This window comes from Neovison vison, chromosome X, assembly GCF_020171115.1.
Source record: "Neovison vison isolate M4711 chromosome X, ASM_NN_V1, whole genome shotgun sequence".
In the NCBI taxonomy this organism is placed as follows: Eukaryota; Metazoa; Chordata; class Mammalia; order Carnivora; family Mustelidae; genus Neogale; species Neogale vison.
The window spans coordinates 18,507,603-18,530,334 of record NC_058105.1 but is presented as its reverse complement, the minus strand read 5'-3'; the positions used below and the strand labels follow the sequence as shown (position 1 = coordinate 18,530,334).

Genomic DNA, 22,732 nt, shown 5'->3' with positions numbered 1-22,732 from the left:
CTTCCTACATCTAGTCTACACAACTGGGAGAGAGCCTATTTCTCTACTTCTATTTCAATGTGTGTAGAAATGGAGAAAGGACAAAAAGAAAGAGGATTCCAGTTTCTAATCACACTGTGCATCACAGCCTACCCTACAGACCAAAGTAAGTTGGAACCTTAGTGAACACAGCCCCGTGGTACAGGACAACACTTAATGGCAAGATCAAAGTGCTTTCGCATGTTCAAAAACGGATGGCAAAGGTTGATGGAGGAGGGAGAAGATGGCTTTTCACTTGACAATGAACTACAAATTAGACTCTAGTCTAGACAAGTGAGATGAAATGCAACAGCTGGTTAGAGATTCATGCTCCAATTGCAAAAGTAAATACTGTATTTAAATAGCAATTTTATGAATCCATTTGGTTTTAATTTCATCTTAATCCCTCTTTAAAATATACTTCTGTTCACATAGTGCCTTCAAAATTTTTTTTGAACTACTAAAAACTTCTTAACAGATAACTTTTAGATTAGATTGTTTTCTCTGTCTACCTGACCTGTTTTATCCAAGTTTCAGTACTCTTGCCTATTTTTGCAAAAGGCTGAGAGAAACAGACAAAAACAATAATTTTGGATAAATAAGAGGCTCTTGTACAATACAAAGCTTATAAAATGTCAACTAAGAATCACAAGTGGTTAGAATTTTATATATACAATTCATCCAGTAAATTATTGTTTAGAGTCACTGATTAGTTTTGTGACTTGACTTTTTAACTGGAAATTTATAGTCTAATGACTCTCGTTTCTTTGTTTCTTTTCTTGAGTAAAGAGAATCTGCATTAAGTCATTGCACAACTAGTTTAAAGAGTGCTATCTTACAATTGCATTTTTGTCAACGTTCTTTTGCATCTGATCAAAACTTGAGAGCCTTGAATCTTCTTTCTTTAAATTCACTTACAAAGTTAACTTTTACAATGCCAACTCTTTCAAATATTGTGGCACCCAAAACTCCAACTACCTGAATATCCTTCACTGAACTCTTACTGAAAAATAAGTCATCACTGATGTCTTCCTGCGCTCACAGCATCATAAAAACCACAGTACACTACACTTCTGGTCTACGTCCATCTTCATCAGAAGTTTAAAGGGTTAAATGAGACAGTACATTGTATCAAAACATCAAAACTACACAAAAGAGTTCGTTTCGCACTGAAGACATCTCTATCCCCCTTAAGGAAGAAGCCCAGACTAGCTTGGGTGCTTCCTTCCTGGGTTTGTGGGATTAGCTCTGCCTTTCTGGAGAGGCACTGGCACAGGATCTATACACAAGTTATTTCACAAAGTTAAGATTTTGGGAAACAGAAATGAAGTGGTTCAAAGAATCAACAGGTCAAAGTCTGGACCCCTCTGGTTCTCTAAAACCAGGCAATACTGTTAACAGACAACAGTGTCTTGACACAAGCAAGACCATTTAGAAATGACCGATGACCGTGATTCGGGATTGAGCATCAAGAACAACAGGTTATCCTCTACCGTGCAGCTAATTTTGCTCATTTGTATTCTGAGCAGAATGATCTGCTTTGGGATTAGAGTTTCAAATGTTCTGAAGCACCAACAGCACGAAACAGAGGAACAACCGGAAGTTGGGAGATTTTTCTGGGTCTCACTGCCACCGATCAGGTAGGTAGCCATGGGCGGGTCATGTGCCCCGGGCCCTAGTTTCATCCCTCTTGAGAAGGTTGTGCCAACTCCATTGTTCTGTGATTCAAATGCTGCTAGCCAGCTTAAGGAATCCTAAATCCAATTTTCTCTTGGCTTGTCATTTTCTCGAAGGAAAACAAACCCGCTAGATGTATTAAATTTGCTGACTGTATGCTTTCTAGTGAAAGAATATGTATTTAGTAGAAAATATTAAACCTAGGTTGATGTGAAGTATCTTAGGGAACCATTTTACTTGGTCACACAATTATTTCAGGAGGATTAGTAATGTGAATTCAGCTCAGCTCCACGGAGCACAGCTGGTCTGTCTCAACCAAAGGGTGCTGAGAACCTCTCTATTACAGTTTTCAAATACATATAAAAACAAACAAATCTAAATGAAGAAACAAAAAAAGGCTTGGTTACGATATGGCTCTGTTGTCAATAAAGTCTGGGAAAGACAACTTGACACAGAGGCTGGTTCCCTCGTTGAAGTGTTCAACGGAACTGGAAATTCGTGTGAACAGAAGCTACAGTCAGCTGTGGACGGCCTTCCTAGCAGTTGTGAGTAAACCAAAGACTCACTTGAAATGCCTTCCTACCCTCCTCCTCACCCCCACTGTTCCTCCAGACCTATATTCACGCTCCAGCTGTGATCAGCGGGGAAGGCTATCCATTTGGGAAGGAAAGGCCTCACTTGGAACCAATTCCCTTTCACCCTGACTTTTGCAAGATTGCCTCTTATTATTCAGAGTAGTCTAAAGAGAATGCACCATTTTCAGCCAGAGAATGGCACTTGTATAAAAGGTCACGTTGCAATGGTTTTCCTGCATTTTCCTCTAAAATGTGAAAACTATCTCCACGCTCTCACCTTCCTGTTTAATTTATAACCTACAATCAAGCACACTTTTAAAGCTCCGAATACCAATCTTCAGCTGAAGTTGACAAATAGTTCAGCTTTAGATGCTTAACCTAGGAGATAGGATCCTTGAACCACAAGAAACGTAATGGGCACTTCACATAAATGCTGAGAAATTCCTTTAAGGGTGAACTGTAATTCTGTAAGCTTTTTGAGGAGTGACATTAGGGGTTCATATTTTCAGAAGTTCCCTGTTTTTTTTCTGCAGATAATTATTTGTCTCTCCCCCCCAAAACCCTAGTCATGTGATTGTATTATGCAAGGTCAGATCGGCAGGTACAAATTATACACATGCATGTTTATAATGAATGTCTGCCCCAAGAAACTTACAGAAATGTTCTGAAGAGAGAGAAAGCATATTAACATTAATCTGTTATGTTTTTCAAACGCACATATTTCTGTTTCCCGTTAGTAATATTTTAGTTGAAATCAAACACCACACATCTAGAGGAAAACACTAGAGTATGTAAAAATCTAACACAACACACCACAATACAATACAATACAACAGTGAGGAAAATGGTACTGGATACCTTTGTTACATTCTAAATCAACCCAATAGACTATTGTGTAAACAAAACAGTAAGGTAACACTTCAAAACAGACGAACATTTACCCACTGTGGAGATTCACTCAGCATAATGGTCATTGGAAAATCACAAAGAATAATGCAACAAACTACAAAACTTCACGGTCACGTTCTACCTACTAATTCAAATAAGATAAATGGTAGTTACTCATTTTCTATGCTGTTTTAACATCTCCACTGACTGTTTAACGCTTTACTGGTTTTGTCAATTGAATCTGTTGGTTGGTCTATGCGTTTTGTTTAATATATTGACCGCACCACACTTATTGTTGCGTTGGTAGAAGAGGACCTATGAGAATATACATGGAAAGGCCATATGGAGGTTCTCATGGAGAGATCTTGATACTCCGTAACTCTGTTGTTCAGAATTTCAACTGAAATGGAAAACAAAACAAAACAAAAAGAGAGAAAGAGTGAGAAATATTCAGGGGTTATTGAAGTAGGAGTCGGGATACTTGGTTCTTGCGCCAGTTCTGTATGTGAACTGCCAATATATCCCCCACTTCGAGTTTCATATCCTACATCTGTGAAAATGGCGCTGTTGGAAAGGGTCACAGAGAGTCATACGGCATGACAGTTCATGGTCTCACTGAGCGCTAGTGCTCAGAATCGCCCGAAGGTGACAGACACGTGCTCAGGCATTTAAGGCGTCATCCACACAATGCCTGAATGTGTGGATGAACAGCCACACATCTCTCCACTTCCTTCAACTTCCTTCAAATGTACATTGGGAAAACACGTTCGATACTCACCATTTTGTAACATGCAAATATTAAATATACTTGAAACTTTTTTTTTATCTGAATGGTTTGGAGCCATGCAGAAATAGCCAAGGTGTGAGATCTAGGTATATAGCATTTCACAAAACTACGTTTTTGAACTCTGGAGAAATTTTCAAGATCTGTTACACACGGAAGTGATTATGGTATGCCAAATACATCTAAAGTTTCCAATGGAATCTAGTGAAAAGGAATCACGATTCTCAAACAGGAGCTGTTGGAAAGCTCGTCATTATATTTGACAACTTTTGTTTACTTTATTGTAGAGCAGTCCATGAGAATCAGGCAGATGTTTGCAAAACCTGTATGCTCATGTTGGATGCTGATCCCAAGTTGCCACCGTCCCAGATGACTCCCCTGAAAACAACTACGATTTATAGCTAATTCCATTATTCCATGTATTCAAAGGTATCTTTTAAAAACATTCCTTATGCTTGAAAGGATTTGTTTGTCTAATGGTCTAATGGGCGGTCAGCCATAGGCTCTGTCCAGGAGTTCATGTTCTGAGCCAGGTTCTGGGGAACTAGTTCACCAAGAGAACAGAACCATCACCTCTGTCAATTAAACGAAACACTCCAGCCCCGAGAACCTCAAACTTTCAATGACTAATATACGCAATTCAGAATCCATACACTTCCTTAATAAGTCCCTATCAGTCATTAGTTAAGATACCGAGGAGTCCTAATTGGCTTGAAAAGTCACATTTCCAAGTGAAGGACTGCTTAAATTAAGTGTGTGCTTTGCCTGGCTCCGGACCGGGCAAATGGGTGATCAAAGGGGTGGGGGTGGGGGGGGAGGGAATCCAACAACAAATTAAAAAAAAAGCCACAATTTGATGAAAATAATGATTACATTACTAAATTATGTCACTCAAAATTCAAAACAACTGGAGCAATTCTGATAGACTCACATGGAAAGCAACACAAAATGGCAGAGCATAAAAAGCACGATCTTTTACGACATCATGGGAGAAGCATATTGCTGTCTTTTAAGATATTCATTGTAGTCAGACTGTGACAAAATTACTTTGCTTCAACAACAGCAACACAACGAAGGTAGAAAAGTGTTAAGGAATTAATATTCAAAAGTGATCTGTGCCTTGGGCTGACAACTCACACTCCTTTAATAACAGGAAAACATCTCAGAATTTGTAAGCTCATTGGGAAAACAGTACTGGCTGTCATTTTTTTTCACAGAAAAAAATTGCGTATTTGCTCTCCACATTTCAATTTGGAAATTTTGGAGTGCTAAACTCAAGCTCTAAGTTATAAGCAATGCCTATTAATGAAAATATTTACCAAAGCCTTTAGCAAATGCAATTGTGTAAATAAAAGATATCATCTATAAATAATATTCATATTAATACTTAAAGAAACTTACTGTTCTACTGGTAACTTCTACATCTGTGAAACAAACATGCTGCTATTCAGTTCATCTATTGATAATGGGGGTATCTATAGTAGTAAAAAAGATTGTAGATTAAAATAGTTTCTTGAAAGAATCCCATTTATTTTGTTCACTGGACATGGCAATTAAAAAGCATAATCAATTTTGCAGAAAAATTGAGACATATTAACCATATCCACTAATAGTTAATTTTGCAAAGCGTGGATTAGAATGTGGCTTATTACCCCAGTGGATTAATGCTCTGTGTGCTGTGCGGTTATCACACTTGTAATTGAAGCAGCGGTGGAACGTGCAGTCTTAAAGTGCGGTTACCACCTTAATAAGGCAAAACGGCCCTCATGTTACATGATGATTGTTATATGTATCTCATGACAATTTGGAGACTCTCCCCCAGTTTAAAATTTGTTTTAGGACTCTGCCTGTAAATACCTAAAGCAAATGAAAATCACAACAACACAGGCACATCTAATGCCCGTGTGAGATCTCTGGTGTCGCCACTGAGTGTCACCGAGCGTCAGAGTGTCAGTGGGACATCTCTGATGTCATCACGGGGTAATGGTAAGGGTATCTGAGCCCTGGAAAGAAGTGCATTATTTGGCTTTCTTTCCAGCAGGTGTGAAGGTAAAAGGCGATGATAGTACTAAGTGCAGGTTCAAACACAATAACCAAAACAATGGTATTAAAATAAAATCAATTCTTCTCTTGACCAATGAGGAAGCATTCAAGGAGTACTTCGTATATGTGTTTGAGGATTGGTGTGACAGCAGCGATCGTGAGTACAGTATAGGAAGAGCAACCTCTGGTAACTAATTCAAAATGAGAAAACTGCTGGTTCGTTGCAGGAAGATACACAAAATGTAACGACTCCTTAAGAAACACACAGGAGGACGGATCAATGTCTCTCGCCAATCCCAAAGGCATATACGGGGCCTTACCAACACACGGTCGTTGTCTAGGTCTGAACAGGTAAAAGAAATAGCCAAACCTGATTGCCTGTAGCCGCCGCAGCGAACGGAAGGTTGGTGGCAGGTGTTGTTGCCGCAGACACAGTGGTAGGAGGCGCGCCGTGCATCATGGGCACTTTCAGTAGGAAACCATGGAAGCAACACACGGGAGGGTGGAGGGTTTATGCAACCAGGACAGAAACGATGGGATGGGGCGTGGTAGGTACCCCAGCAACAAGCCATGTGACATCATCGTAATGGACACACCGGGGTGCAACATGCAATCACAGTCAGTGCAAAGCAACACAGCGTGGAAGGGGGAAAAATTTAAAAAGAGAAAAGGGGAAAGCCAATTATAGTCACCATTGAGGAAAATGGAATCATTCTCAACAGCTCGTTGTTTAGCAGAATCCCATTAGATAGTTGACTTAAAAGGCCACATTGTCGGAAGGGTTTATGATGAGTGCATATGACAAAAGCTGATTTTACCAAGGCTAGCTATCAGAATACCTAGTCAGGCAGACAAGTGACTGGAAGGCACATGTGAAATGTGAGTGGGAAAGTGTGAATTGGTGCTCGGGTTCACTAACTTAGAGACCTGAGTATCATCACTAGATTGGCAGTGCACAGAGACAGTTACAGGTAGACTTACCTGATCTACACACACACACACACACACACACCCAAATGGCAGTTTGACCGGTGGTATGTGGAGGGCAAGTATATGAAGAATACAGCGGGCTATGCACGCAGGTTTTTAAAGTACACCTCTGGCAAATCCCTTGGAAACCTAGGCTGTTTGTCAAATACACACATGGGGTCCTTCCTCGTAAATATCCGACAAAACCTGGTCTTCATCACAATTATTAAAGCAAGGACTGTAGGACTAGCAGCTGTCATGTCTCTTTCAGGATTTTTTTCCCCACTTTTTCTAGTTTGTATCTCATTTTAAAAGGTTTTGGGATGGTTTTCTTGTTTCTAGCTCATTCTGGAAAGCAAACTAAGGAATTAACGTGTAAATGGTACAGCGCGAATGGCGAGTGTGCATATATAATAATTTATGTCTACATCTATTGAATTCAGATTTTCTGAAAGTCTACAGAGTAAGTAAATGGCCTGGAGAGAGGAAAATCAATATACAGCAATGTCACAGAAACCACAAATGTACCCCAAGCGGTGATTAACAGAAATCCTGTAGTCACCCCTTAAGCGTATTTCCAGTTACCCATTACCTTCAGACATCCCTTAGTGTATCACCTGCTGATTCTAAAACCACCCTCATTTTCCCCTTCGGAGCACACCAACTCTACCAGAAGCAGTGCCACTAAAGCATGCAGTTTACATTCCTACACAGAGCTCTTAGGTGAAAAGAGAAGGGGGCAGAGTCACAAAATGTGAAGACAGAGAAGCAGTTTACCAACTTGCAGAAGTCTGTTCTAATCATACATGTGTGTTGCTCCTGTTAGTATCAGTGGACATGGTTTACTTTCTACAGGGGACAGCCGACCGCTCCGTAATGGAGGCCCCACCTCCAAGGCCAGGGGTCAACCCTTGCTATGTTCGTGAGTCCTACTACTGTGTGTCATTTTGATCTTTTTGTTTCAGTAAGCCTGTTTGGCCCTTTGGGGTTCTGCATCTGCTCTGGTCAAGCAACAGGACAGACGTCAGGCTGTGGCAAACTCTCAAAAAGTATGAAAAGTCTTGGATGGCTAGGACATGGTGGGGTGGGGGGTCTGGTGGGACAATTCCTCCCTGTGTCTGTGCCCATGGGCTGGGGGAACTGCGAACTCCTACAATGCAAACAAGTCTCTTTCCTCTCTTCTTCAGTGTTAGTGATGGTAAAAATGGTCTTGAGAGGCTACCAGATGTATTGGTGACTGATTAAAGGATCCGTGGGTAGATTGTTAAGAATCACATATCCCCAAAGAGTCATTTTGAAACGATTCTGTTGTGCCTGGTTCCCAGGCACCTGGCACTTCCTCCCAGAACACCATGGAATTCATCCCAGAACACCAGAGAAGGCTCTAGCTTAGCCTAACTCATCCTTTGTCAACGAAGAGTACTGAATGATTAAGATCTTCTGGATAACTCTGGTGGGAGTAGGAGGGGAAGAACTGTTTGGTTAGACTTTACAAATTACACGTTGAAAGCAACAAATGGAAAGCTAAGAATGAAACTTTCCATTCTGGCTGGCTAAGGAAATGCTGCAAAATATTTCGGCTGCAGTTTTTAGGAAGGAAGGAGAGAAATGACAGGGTCCATATTGGGCTCCAGTGGAGATCACCGGGGACTCAAGAGTGTAGCACTATTGTCATTCTACAGAGATGTGAAACAGACAGCACCCTATGAAATCTTCACTATCCAGAAAATGTTCAAATGGTGCTAAACTATCAGCTTTAAAATACAAAAGTGCAGAATTCTCTTACTTTCTTCCTATTTGGGACGAAGTACCCTAACCTGCTTATAGCTTAGCATGCAACTGGTTTTCTAGGATGTATATACATATAAATGATTCCAATCATGGTCTATCTGCATTATAATAGCAGGAGAGGGAAAGGTCCCTAGGCACAGTGTTGAAACTAGAGTGAGAAGCAAGTACCTTCTTGCGACTTATGTGGTTAATATGCTCGGCCTTCCATAGAGCAAAGGCAGAACACAATATCATTTCCAAGCTTCTTGACGTTGTTTCCTCTCTTCTTTGTGCCCTGACACTTTCCAAATACCCCTTCCTCCCAAGCCAGTGGCCCGTGAACCACATCACCCAATCACTCATCTCTCTCACAGTCATGACAGAAAAACACTTTTTTGGATTAAAAAAAGGTGAGAATGTTTGTACAAAACCTACCAACACTTGAAGCGGGTGCCATGCACAGTATTGGCCCTGTACACCATGCAGAAAAGCGTGAAAAGTAAAGGAGAGAGATTTCATTATTAAATCTTTACAGAGAGAAATCATTTTTAACCAGAAAGATATTCTTTGCAATATTAATTAATGAGCACATGCAAATCCAGTAAACCCCATGCTTACAATTACAGCTTAGTTTTAAGCTCCCCAACCCAGGTAATCAAAGTAATTCTTGGATTCTTAGGTATAAAAATGAACATTAATTTTTTTTCCTTAAAGGAATTACCTCGCTTAAATTGCATTTAAATTACCACAGCCTCATCCACCTCACAACCGTGAACGTGACTATGAACATAGGCCAAATAGGCTTTTAATCAAGAGGGGGCACTGAGCCTGACAGATTTTAATTTTGTTATTAATTGAGGGGAAAAGGATTCTTCTGATATTTCGTTCCTAACTCTAGATTATACCTTAGCCATATCCAGCAAAAAAAAGTCTAAAAATTATAAAACTTCTGTTTTTAAAATAAAGAACTACTGTGGTTAGTAACTAAAGACTGGGTTTCTATGGTTTCCTTCTAAATTAATTAGCTGATTAATTTATCAATTAACCAATGGGTGTTTTCAAGTGTAGGTATACAATGCCATGTGTTTAGTATGTTTATGCAATTAATAAGGCTTTCTAACCTAATTTGAAAGTATGTCAGCTTCATTTAATAATAGTTTCCCAACTGGGGCATTTATGATTCTTGGAAAAAAAAATCTACTGTACTCCCAGTGGTTAGTATTTTCAATTTATTCATAAGAGACTATATGATCATTCTTAAGTACTGAACCACAGGAAGAACAGTATTTCCCCTTATATATGATATTTATTTGAACAAAATTTTCTGTTCAATTTGGTACAAAACTGTTATGCTATTACATACATTTGAATGTAGAAGGTAACAAAATTTCCTGCATAGTATCAGGAAAATGTGGTAAACTGCTCTAATTTTTTATATTAATTGATATAAGAGTTAAAGGAAGGATAAAAGTATGTGAGATATATATACACATACCCACACACACATGCTATACTCTCTTATAACTACATTAGAAGTTAAGGGTAGTTTTATTATCACTATCTTTGGCATATCAAAGATACACAGATTATGTATCGTTGCAATGCTGAAGCTGGGAAACACTTTTTTTTTTTTTTTGAGGGGTGACCAGTGTCTTTTCAAGTGATACCTAAGAGTCAAGGAATTAGTTTGAGACCGAACCAAGTGAAACAATCATCAGAAGCAAAAACTAAGAAATGCTAAAAGGAAAAATGTTGACAGTCATTTTTTTTCTCACTTGATTTCAAACCATTACTCTTAAGGAATCACAGAAACATTTGGTCCTATAGACTGGCAGATCAAGTCTAAAAACCTTATTTTATTTCCAACCCAAACTCCCGCAGACAGTGCTCGCTTTAAAGCTCTTTGGCAGCTGGCGTGCGCTGTACACATTCACAACATCTCTAGACTCGCGCGGCCCAGGGCCCTGTTCTCACCTGCAGGGATAAATGCCGGCTGCGGGAGCTGCAGGTTAGCCAGAGCTTGCTGGCAGTGGAAAACACTGGGGTTAAAGACCGGAGTGGCACCATTGGTCTTTTCAAGTGCCGATCTCTTTGGTATCAGTTGAAGCATACCAGGCTGGAGGGCCTGTGAGGGAGGGAGGGATTAATACATAGCACCAGAGAAAGTAAAAAATGTACTCAAAGCGAGCAAGCAGCAGTTAGAGAAGGCATGGCCCGGGAACCCTTTGCCACGGTAGCCTATCCACTGAGCAACTGACCAGATGAGTACTTAGTTCCAAATGGGAAATAAACATACAGGGGAAAAATCCTGATTTTCAACTTCACTCATTTAGGCAAATAAAAAGGGGCCTCCTCATTTGAGCAAGATGTGACCTGAAGCTTAACAGCAAATAATCATTTGAAATTAACACCTCGGGGATGTTCATTCCTGAATCCATTACAAATGAGATGAGCAGAAGCAACAGATAGAGCAGGAAAGGGATTTTTGCCAGCTCAAATTCCAACATGGATCTAGGAGATCAATGGTATATAGGTGATAAAACAGATGTCGGGAGGTCAGAGTCTGATACTGTAGTTCCATAAAACAAAATCCAAATTATGGAAGAGCTTCGGGTCCAAATCTAGAACTGTGTTTGTCTCAACTAACATGTAAGGGAAAAGCAAATAAATTCTTTTCTTCCCCATCACTCGCCTCACCCAGGTGACACAGTTAGCAAAATGCATGCAATTCTCATTTATAGATGCTTGCTGTTCATTTCAAGATGTATCACTGGCTTCATTAGGTCCTTGTCAGGTTTAATTCTAAAATGCATTAGAATTTAAAATCCTTCTTTCATGTCTACACTTCTTTCAAAATCCCACTGTGCTTATAATACTCAGTCAAATTTGCTCCTGATCAGATTCACTGGAGAAGTTTGACATGACTTTTTACATTTTTTTTTTGGTCAGCAAATGACACGTGACTTAAAACTATGTCCCGGTGATAAGACTCGGGTATGCTCCAAATTCTTAAGGAGACAGGAACCCTTATGTTGAGTGACTAGCATTCTATATGCCAAAAAGGGGGTAAGCATGACCTCCTTTTTCCTGTGGATCTCAAAGTCTAAAGGTATCTCTATTTTCCTTTGGGAACTAAATATTTACCCTTCCTCTCTTCTGCTTTTAAATGCGTGCAAACTGCTTTTTGGTGAAGTCAAGCTGAGCTATGTACGTGAACATGAAGAAGGTAAAAAAAAACACAACTTTATGAAGCATTTCAGCTCTGAATCTTTAAAAATATAGAAAGCTTACATTTCTTTTGTTTTTTTTTTATGCCTGGCTTCTTCTATTTATCTTCTAAATTTTTAAAAATTAAATTCAATTAATTAATATATAGTGTATTACTAGTTTCAGAGGTAGAGGTCAGTGATTCCTCAGTCTTCTATAACCCCCAGTGCTCATTATATCGCGCGCGCTCCTTCATGCCCATCCCCAGCCACCCCATCCCTCCTCACACTGCCCTCCAACAGCCCTTAGTCTGTTTCCTATGATTAAGAGTCTCTTACAGTTTGTCTCCCTCTCTGGTTTCATCCTGTTTTATTTTTTCCTCTCCTCCCTATGATCCTCTGTCTTGTTTCCCAAATTCCACATATCAGTGCGATCACATGATAGTTGTCTTTCTCTGACTTATTTTGCTTAGTATAATACCCTCTAGTTCCATCCACATCATTGCAAATGGCAAGACTTCTTTCTTTTCTTTTCTTTTTTGCTGACTGAGTAGCATTCCAGAAAGCTTATATTACTTCAAGAAGCCTCCCTTACTTGATCTTACCTCAAACCAATTCTGGTGGCCAATCTGACCTTACTGCTAAGATTCTGCTCTGATCAGTGACTCAGAAAGGAATTTTATATTGATATTCATGAGTACTAAATGAAGGCCTATCAGGTAATAAATAGTTAACTCTCTACATGGAAATTTGGGGCTGACTTCTATGTCTTCTACCAAATACACCCAAGTCAGGAGAAATAGACACATACATGGGGACACCCTATGACTCAGCATGAAACACGTGCTCAATGGTGTAAGCAAGAAGTTCCTTGTACATCCCAGGCATATGAGAACTTTTCCTCTTGGGGGCATACTGCATTCCTCCTCTCTATTACAGACCCACACTGCTTCTAAATTCTATGCCACCAACAGAAGTGATCAAAGAACAGGAGGGTTGAAACCTGCACTGAACATTCTAGAGACCTTGTTATTTTCATAGATTAAAATCCCTTCCTTTGGAAGAATTTAAGACAAAAACCACTTGGTAAAGTTTTTTCAAAATTCATCAACAGATTGATTTCCAGATCAAGGGAGAGAACTGGTGCTGTGTCCTTCCATCTACCCTCCCTGGGAAAAATTGAGAGAAATTTGGAGTATTTGCCTTAGAAAAAAGACACGAGAGTCCCACTCCTACAGAGTAGGGACTGACTTATTTTGTGTAATGAAATAAGTGTTAAGTTCTGGTGATGGCAAGGTAGATTTTGACTCAATGTGAGGAAAACCTTCTTCGCAAATAGAGATGTTTGAAAATAAATATATCTCTTTTAGGAAGAGGCAAGTTCCTGTCATGGCCTTCAGGATCATGTGGGTGAGTATTTTCCTCCTCCCCTCTACAGCCCAGAAACATGAGATTTCATCAGGATTTGGTCCCTTATTGGGATTATTATACCCTATAACACAAGGAAAGCCTCACATCAAAAAAGAAACTGCAAGTTGCTTATCAAAGTCACGGACAGCTATGACCAACTTAAATCACTCCAATTCCTGTTTCTCAACCCATCACACTGGAGTGTTGTGTGTTACTAGCAAAGCATCCTTACTAGCAGAGCATCCCTCATGGGGCCAAGAGGTAACTTATTGCCTTTGTAGGTTATTAGAATGAGTCAGGCTATCAAAAACCACTCAAAAATAATTTCCTGTTTAAATTATATAATTTAGCCTTCCTCTAAAGATGGGAAAGAAGCACAGTCAATGAAAAATCATTAGCAAAGCTTTGAAATGATTATTTTGAGAAAATTTCAGTGAATGAAGCAGAATAAACAGATTCTCTCTTCTCCAGCTCATAACCCTGGCTATTCAGAGTGAGATCTGTTCATGACCATCCAAGATCATGGCTACAAGGGTATTTGACACGCTGGGGAACATACTATCATTACCCCGCAACGGCCCCCAACACCTGCCTCCTTCCTACTCACCATAGCAGAGGCAGCTGAGTGGTTCATCTGGTGATGAGCTGCCCTGAGTTTGGCTTGCAGGTGTGCAGGAGGATGAAAGTACCTGCACTTCTCCCGGGTGCATCGCCCCTTGATGTAATCCATGCAGATTGTCACGGTATTATCACTTGCCTCAATCATGGAAACATCGGTAGGGTGAGCATAGCGACAATCGTTCTCACCACGGGTACAATTTCCACGCTGGAATTCTCGGCAAACCTGAAATTAAAACAAAACAAAACACACATCACACTGATGCCTGGAAGGTGATTAGCTCTTATTTATTTGCCAGCGACTGTGAGAGCACTAGTCTATGTGATTTTGTCTTCCATTTAGGAACAATCTACAAAGCTGAAGGATAAGGTAAAGCCATAGTCACTGTGAGGTGTAAACCTAGACATTTCTAGTCCTAGGGAAGAAAACACTCCGCTCCCTCCCAAGGAAAGTTGTTTTCTTTACGTTGAAACAGAAGTGCTTAAAAGGACTGTGGAAAACCACTTTATAATCTTCCAGTTAATTCACAGCCTCAAGTGTAATTAGCCAAATTTGCAAGAGGGGGCTGTTTTGCTCAAGTCCGAGATGAGTCTTGATCACACAAGCACGCAATCTTTCCCAGCAAAATCGTGGATCATGACTGAGCTCTGTGTCCAATCAGATTGTACTACGATACACTTCCAGGCATTCAAGTTCAGCTAATGGCGTTGACTCTGTAGGAAACGGACTAGCTATTTCTTTCAATCTATGAAGAATGACAAGAGAAGACTGAAGGACTTCCGTAAATCAAAATGCTCTTTGAAGTTTCTTTTACATTGCCTTTTCATAGGCAGGGGGTGGGGTGGGGGGAGATGTATTATCTAGTCCATCTTTCTTAAGACGGAGAAAAAGGTTTAGACACTATGATACTGCATTCATAGAGAGTTAGTCTATGTTTTTTTATCCCCCCCATTTGATTATTCTAGCAAGTAGAGACTCATTAAAAATACAGTTCATTGCAGTCTCCAAAGCAGGAGCCTGGGGAAAAGGAGCGTTCCCACCAGGCTTCCTGTTCCACAGCAAATCCGCGGCTGGGCATGCTACAACATTGTTTGACCTGTTGTACAAGCGGATCAACGTCCTTCACAGCAGGGTACAACTGCAGAGGAACACCTTTACCGTTTTCCCGAGGCTGTATTCCCTAAGCTAGAAGCCCAGGTGCACGTAGTTTAGGCATTCACACCCCCCGGCTCTGAGTATGTTGTCCTGTGCGTGAGGTTAGTATCTACCCTATAGGTATTTCTATATTTCTCCAATACCTCCAGTTTATCCGAACGCATCAGTTTGGGACCAGCAGCTGCTGGCAATGCGAGAGGCGGGTTTCCAGAAATCAGAATGGGGGCATTCGGTATGAGCTCAGCAGGAACCAGGCCCATCCCAGGATGAGGTAAGTAAGGATTGAAAGCCATTCCAGGATTAGCCGCAAGTGATGGATTCATAGGAAAAGAAGTCTGTGTGTTTAAAAGAGAAAAAAGGTATTAGAGGTAAATAGTTTCTTTCTGTTATTTACACAAGGACACATTCTTTCGAAAAGCCTAAGTCATACCCAAATTTACCGTGGTTTCTTCTGGTTTCTTTTTCGTCTCATATTAATTCCCACATAGGAGTTGCTTTAGACCAACCAATCTCATTGAGTAACAAATTTATTGGTAAACTGGTCAAACCAGGCACACAATTTTAAGTCACGAATTAGCCACATTACGTCTTCTTGATGGAATGTCTTTGAAAGGTGTCTTCTCTTGTGCTTCTGTTTTTCATACCACCAATGATATCATACATGCAGGCAATGTGCCTTGCAGGCCGACTTCAGGTTCTCCTCTTTCCCAGAGTAAAAACTCTGTATTTGAACCACACAAGAGTACTCTGTTTTAAGTCTCTTTTCTCTCTGACGTTCACAGTAAATTTCCCACTGAAGTTACCGCACTCTTTATCCTGGATACTTTTTTGCTTTTTTGCATTTTATAAATGTGAGAACCATTATTACAATTCTCTTTAAAAACTACTGAATTTTTTTAAAAAGATTTATTTATGTATTTGAGGGGGAGAGAGCAACTTGAGTAGGGAAAGGGGCAGAGGGAGACGGAGAGAGAATCCTCAAGCAGACTCCCCATTGAGCACGGGGCCCCGGGGCTGGAACCTAGGACCCCAGGATCATGACCTGAGCTGAAGGCAGACGCTTAACTGAGCCACCTGCGCTCTTTTTACTTTCAAATAGCCCTTATTTACTTTCAAATAGACATTTCTGGTTTTCCTACCACCACCTCTGCCCCAGAGTAACTACTCCATTTCATGAATTTGAATAGCTTAGCTTTGGCTAACAGCTACCTGTTAAGCAGCCTACAAGGTCACACATTCATTTTTTGTTTTGTTTTTAAGATTTTATTTATTTATTGGACAGACAGAGATCACAAGTAGGCAGAGAGGCAGGCAGAGAGAGAGGAGGAAGCAGGCTCCCCACCAAGCAGAGAGCCCGATGCGGGGCTTGATCCCAGGACCCTGAGATCAGGACCTGAACCGAAGGCAGAGGCTTTAACCTACTGAGCCACCCAGATGGCCCACACATTCAGTTTTAATAAGCAACTTTCATCCTGCCTACACCTCTACTATAGTTCTTCCCATCAGGAGAGCTAACAAGAACCCATCCATGGGGTTTTAAAGAAAAAAATTCCTAGTGGGTTGAATCTCATTTCTATTTATAGCCTGAAATGGTCTGGACACTTAAATATGTTTCAGATATTCACTCGAACCTAAATTATTTCCTAAATATTTGAAAATATCAGGTATTCCCTCTGAGAACCCGAGGTGTGGAATTTCAGCTTCCTCTGAGTCTTAAAAAGCCAACAAGAATGGTGGACACAACTGATTGATGAGTAACAAGATCATCTAGACACTTATTTACCCTCAGTGTCTCTAACAGTATTAGCTACTATGGTAGGAATTCCCAAGAGTGAAGGCACAGTACCTAGGAATGACCAGAGCCTAAGGAAATGCCTCTTAAAAGTCAGTGATTGTCTCTAGAATGATGGGCCCTAGTCTGCCTTAATCCTGGACTTCCTGGAAAGCTGTGGACTAGTCTATAAAACTCCTCAGGAAATTTGAAGCCCTCACGGAATTCACCATTGGTGCTGGGCTCTGGACTACCCACTATCTAAGAGCTTATGTTCTAGGGTAAGGATTGGCAAATCGCAGCTCCTGAGCCAAATCTGACCTGCTTGCTTTTGTATGGCCAGATGGTGAGAATGCTTTCTACATTTTTAAGTGGTTGAAAAAAAGTAAAGAGGAATAATATTTTGTAACACATAAAAAGTATATGTATATGTATATGAAACTCATATTTCAGCATCCCTAAATAAATTCCACTGTCATTAGGAGACCTGTATTAACAAAAAGTTGTAGATAATATCCTCAACTTTGCCTCTTGTCCCACGAAGCCTAAAATATTTACAATTTTGTTGGGGCGCCTGGGTGCCTCAGAAGGTTAAGCCTCTGCCTTTGGCTTGGGTCATGATCTCAGGGTCCTGGGATCGAGCCCCACATCAGGCTCTCTGCTCAGTGGGGAGCCTGTTTCCCCCTCTCTCTCTGCCTGTCTCTCTGCCTACTTGTGATCTCTCTCTGTGTGTCAAATAAATAAATAAAATCTTTAAAAAATATTTATAATTTTGTCATTTACAGAAACCATCGCTGACCCTCATTCTAGAGGATTCCAAAGAGTAAATCATTCTGTCAGTCTCTGGAGTAAAGCACTAATTTTGTATGTGCATGTATAGAAATTTCATACTTTTGGCAAGATTCTGCAAGTTGAAACTAATACTACAGGATTCACTAAAATATTTTTTAATTGTTACTAAATTAGGATTCTTAACTATTTCTTTATACGATGATAACTACTCGGTGACTAAGAATGGGAACACAGATGGAACCTTGTAAAGGTAAAATTTTAGGAGCGTTGCTCCACGTGTTGGGTCTTAAAGGATTCTGAAAAATCTTTGCATTGTAATAGAATTTAATAAAAGACTATGCTTGAAATACACTCAAGGAATGTTAACTTATTATTTAAATTGGGTTATCCCTCAATCTAGTACAAGGAAATAGAAGTGAAATGCTATGCTAAAGCAATCTTTGTGTCTGCCCAATAGCTTAGATCTGTTTGTAGCTACTTCAATAATATCCGAGGTCAATTACAATTATCGTTGGATGAATGCAAAATACTTTAACTCACTGAGGCTAATCCTGGCCTGAAGTCAATGTAACTGAGGCATTCTCTCTGTGAGCTCCTGTCTAGAGATAGACAACCAAACATTTTCTCTTATAGGATGGCAAACATTTGGTAATGATTTGTTGACTTGATTTTAATACCAGAAAAATAACACTCTTAACTTTGACTAGCATTCATAATGCCTAAATTTTATTGCTCATTGGCAAGCATTTATATAGTATAAAAGGAAGCCCTGTTTATTGTCACCATATGAATTTCTGTCCTTAGATAATCCCCAAGCACACTGAAATGTACAATTTTCATTTCCCTCAGACTTGACTAACTTCACGTGGAGCACAACTGAATGATCTTGGTTTCAGATTTTTGCTGGGTCGTCTCTACGCTCTCGGAATATTGTTCTGCGGGGACTGAGATGGCCAAAAGGCACACTGCAGGAGGCCTGTGGAACCTCCAGACTAGTTAATTGGTCCCTTAATAATAGAGACTTGACTTTGCAAACAGACGCAAGCTGATAGTGGTGTTTATGTTCTAATCACACTTGTTAATGAATAAGTCACAGTGGCCCAAGAGAGAGCTAGGAAAAAAAAAATTCAAGGGTCAAAAGTGAAGAGTTGCTCTCATCTAGGTCTGGCTTTTCTGATCTTAATCGCAGAAGTGTCCAAGTCGTGGTCTGGATCTGCCTGTGTTTGGTGGAAGAAGCTGCCAGGTCAGCCAGCACTTCGAATAGAGCGCCTAGATACAGATCTGCATAGCACCACGTGCTTACTGCAGGTACGAATCTGGCAAGAGGGCAAATGACCTCTTCTTTAGACGAGCAAGGCAATTTTGACTGTTCCTGAAAAGTGAACAAGGGCTGACCTAAAAATTATTTGTTGACGAACCACCGTGTAATAATAGCGACAATTAATCAGTACTCCACTAGGAAAGGAAAAGTATAAAGAGATCAAGTGTTGCCCAATTTCAACAAAGGGTATTGAAGGAAATATGGATGGGGCCGGGGCGATGACAAGAGCTGAGGAAAGCAAAGAAGCTGCAAGAAGCCTCAAGACTATAAACATTTCCATGTGAGTCCAGGATAAATGGATGCTAAGGGTTGGGATTATCAACAGTTCATCAATCCACCACCACCAGCAGCACAAATTAAAGCAAAACCTTGCTTGGCTAATAGAAAGAGAACTCTACAGAGGGGAAAAAAAAGAAGAAGAAGAAAAGGCCAAAGCTATAAAAAAAATACAGAACATCAGGTAGAAATCAGAAATTAAGAGAATCACAAGAACATGAATTCACCATCTTACTATTGTTAGATCATATATTCCTAGAGGGTAGAGACTGTTTCTAGGTTATCTTTTTATCTACCTTGGACCCTCTGAAATACCTGGCATGGAGTAGATGCTCAATAAATATTTACTGAGTGGAATGAAAACCGATTCCTAAGCTGTTGATTACTTTTAGGTTTACCAGCTAGAAAAATCCAGATCAATCGTCACCGTACAAAAGAAACACTCAGGGATCAGAAATGGCAGCACAGAAATTGAATAAATCCATCAGTTTTGCTGAGGGAGATTTTAAGCAGAAGGCTGCCCCCAAACTGTCTTTTCACATAGATGGAAAATGCTGGGTCAAACAGGGTGAGAAGCACGGGATACTTTATACACATGTGGCTGCCCGTGCAAACAAACACAAATATATGTGTGTGTGCATTTTGATTGATTGATTTTTGATTTATTTATTTGAAAGAGAGACAGAGAGTGATCACAAGCCGGCGGGGGGGGCGTTGAGGGGCAGAGGGAGAGGGAGAAACAGGCTCCCTGCTGAGCAGGGAGCCCAATGTGGGACTCGATCCCAGGACCCTGGGATCCTAACCTGAGCTGAAGTCAGATGCTTAACTCACTGAGCTACCCAGGTGCCCGTATGTGTGCATTTTTATTTTTTTAAAGGATTTTATTTATTTATTTGACAGAGAGAGATCACAAGTAGGCAGAGAGACAGAGAGAGGGAAGGAAGCAGGCTCCCCTCCGAGCAGAGAGCCGGATGTGGGGCTCAATCCCAGGACCCTGACAACATGACTTGAGCCGAAGGCAGAGGCTCAACCCACTGAGCCACCCAGGTGCCCCCACATGTGCATTTTTAAACTGGAGTGGCTAAATCATCAGAAGCAGAAGGTATCCAATGCAGAGTTCTGGGAAAAATGTCTTAGTGATACTACAGACCAAAAGATGCAACTTCTTACTACAAAATGTGTGGTACCAGGGGACAGCAAATTGTTAATGTGACTGGCATCCACAGAATGGTTTAAGAGTAGAGACCAGCTAAAGAAGAGTTTAAAAGGTTTAGTAGATGTAGGGTGCCTGAGTGGCTCAGTCGGTTACATGTCCAACTCTTGATTTCGGCTCAGATCATGATCTCAGGGTTGTGGGATCGAGCCCTGCACCGGGCTGCACAATTAGTGGAATGTCAGCTTGAGGTTCTCTCTCACCCTCTCCCTCTGCCCCTCTCGCTCCACCTCGCTCTCGTGTGCTCTCTCTCTATCTCTCTAATAAATAAGTCTTTAAAAAAAAATTTAGTAGATGCATAAAGTATACTAAAGCAAAACAGGATCGTTTGGGGGGAACCAGTTTAAGAGCATGATCAGGAGGTCTCCCCATGGCCTTCTCTCGTGGGATGAGATGGTTTTGATAAGGAAAAAACTATCCCCAATGGGTGAGACTGTCAGGCATTGATTTTGTTGGCCACTGCTGTTGCTTTATCTTCCGTCAGAAAAAAAGCTTTTCACAGAGCCCTCCAAACTTCCTGCCTTCAACTCACTGTGATCAACAAGCAGTTCTGGGATAGTTTGCTGTGCCTTAGACTGTGATCAAGAACAGAGACGCTAACGGGCCCACATGGTCTCATTAGCTCCAGGCTCTAGCCACTGGAGCTCAGCAGCCCCAGGAGGAGGACACGAAATGGGCGGAGAGGAGATTATGTTGCATTTATCCCATGAGAATATATGGGGGAGGCTAACGGGAGAATGTTGAGATTTGTTACTATTGGAGCAATGGGGCGTCATAAAAGATATCATGTACAAATGATCCCTGTTTAGCTGCAAAACTGTAGCATTTCCATTTCACCTTTGAACAAACAAGGTTTCACATTGTGTATTAACAGTGCTGGGGCAAGGCCGCGAACTTACTGCTGGTGGGACTTACTCTGTTTGACTATAAAAGGAGCTTCAAGCTGTGTGACATACATAGCCTAGGGAGAGGACCGGAATAATGACTCCACTTTGCACCAGTAATTGCAATCAGGAGTGAATCTAGGATCTGTAGGGCCTCAAGTTGAGGCAGCTGGGTACGGGAGGGGAGCCTTAAGAACAAAGAGTACACAAATGTATTTTGCAAACTTTACAAACACATTGTAAATACACCGGTGGGGCTCCTCCCAGGGCCTCGGATGGAGACCATGCAAATGAGGGGCCCTGAGCCTTCACTAACCTCAAGGTAAGCCTACCGGTGGGAACAATTTGCTGAACAAATAAATGATGTTAGGCTTCAGTTGCAGTATCTGAAAGTGAAATCTTGGCTAACCTTTTAGCAAACATGGTAAAATCCACAGGAATTTGGGGCTAGCTGCACTCCGCACACTCCTGTGGTGTGTGATGTAGTCAACCTCCGTCTGTGTGGAACGTCACGTGATAACGACGGTCATAATTATATTAGGAGCACATTCACCTAATAATTACATAATGCCTGTCATCACCAACTTGAACGTTCTGCAAAAATCACTTTACAAAACATGGAGATGTAAGCATATCGAGATGAAACAAAATGTCGCCATTTATCCTTTAGAGAGTAGATAAGCTGAAAATTCCTCTTGAGAACCTTCATTAAAGGGCACTGTAATTTCTGTACTGATCATGAGACTGGTCATCTGGAATGTGGACATGGTTTCCTTTTCCACTAAGTCTACAAAATGGCTTTCCCACCTTTTGTCATGATAACTTTTATTTATTTTTTTTAGAAGATTTTATTTATTTTGAGAGAGAGTGTGCGTGCATGTGTGAAGGGGAGGGGCAGGCAGAGGGAGAGGGAGAAGCAGGCTCGATCCCAGGACTGTGAGATCATGACCTGAGCCAAAGGCAGGTGCTTAACCGGCTGAGCCACCCAGGCGCCCCTTATGCTAACCTTTAATAAAAGAGTCAGGACAATAGGGAGATGGCAGATGCTTCAGCCAATGAAGTTAGTTTTGTGTATGAACCATATGTGAGCTCTATGAACTAGAAAACCTGTAACTCTGATGGGAATCAGCAAAATGTAGAAGGTACCACGGTTAAGGAGGGATGCTATTCTTTGTCTTTAATGACTGAAACACTGAAGTACTTAACATTTTCTAAAATGAAAAAGTAAATAAATTATTTTGCAACTCAGCTTCTATTTACTTAACGCTGTTGCAGTCCAAAGTCCCGTGGAATAATACAAAACTTTATATTCTGAGGTGCTACCTCAACCTTCATTCCTTGCTCTATTAATATCAGATAAA

At 40.8% G+C, this 22,732-nt stretch overlaps 1 protein-coding gene across 3 annotated transcripts in view; it reads right to left on the bottom strand.

The window, feature by feature from the left end:
- Positions 1-2,099: 2,099 nt before the first annotated feature.
- The window catches only part of MBNL3 (muscleblind like splicing regulator 3), a 60,801-nt gene continuing 40,168 nt past the window's right edge, over positions 2,100-22,732 (bottom strand). Inside the window, exons 3-9 of one of the 3 annotated variants that reach the window (XM_044235318.1) lie at positions 15,258-15,449; positions 13,948-14,184; positions 10,699-10,849; positions 9,160-9,195; positions 6,356-6,450; positions 5,344-5,417; positions 3,522-3,558 (exon numbers count right to left, since the gene is read on the bottom strand). In XM_044235318.1, coding sequence (XP_044091253.1) covers positions 5,361-5,417; positions 6,356-6,450; positions 9,160-9,195; positions 10,699-10,849; positions 13,948-14,184; positions 15,258-15,449 — 768 coding nt within the window. In that variant the 3' untranslated portion in view covers positions 3,522-3,558; positions 5,344-5,360. Of the gene's footprint in view, positions 3,559-5,343; positions 5,418-6,355; positions 6,451-9,159; positions 9,196-10,698; positions 10,850-13,947; positions 14,185-15,257; positions 15,450-22,732 lie in introns of those variants that run through there. The other 2 variants (XM_044235316.1, XM_044235317.1) reach the window with 2 other exon arrangements.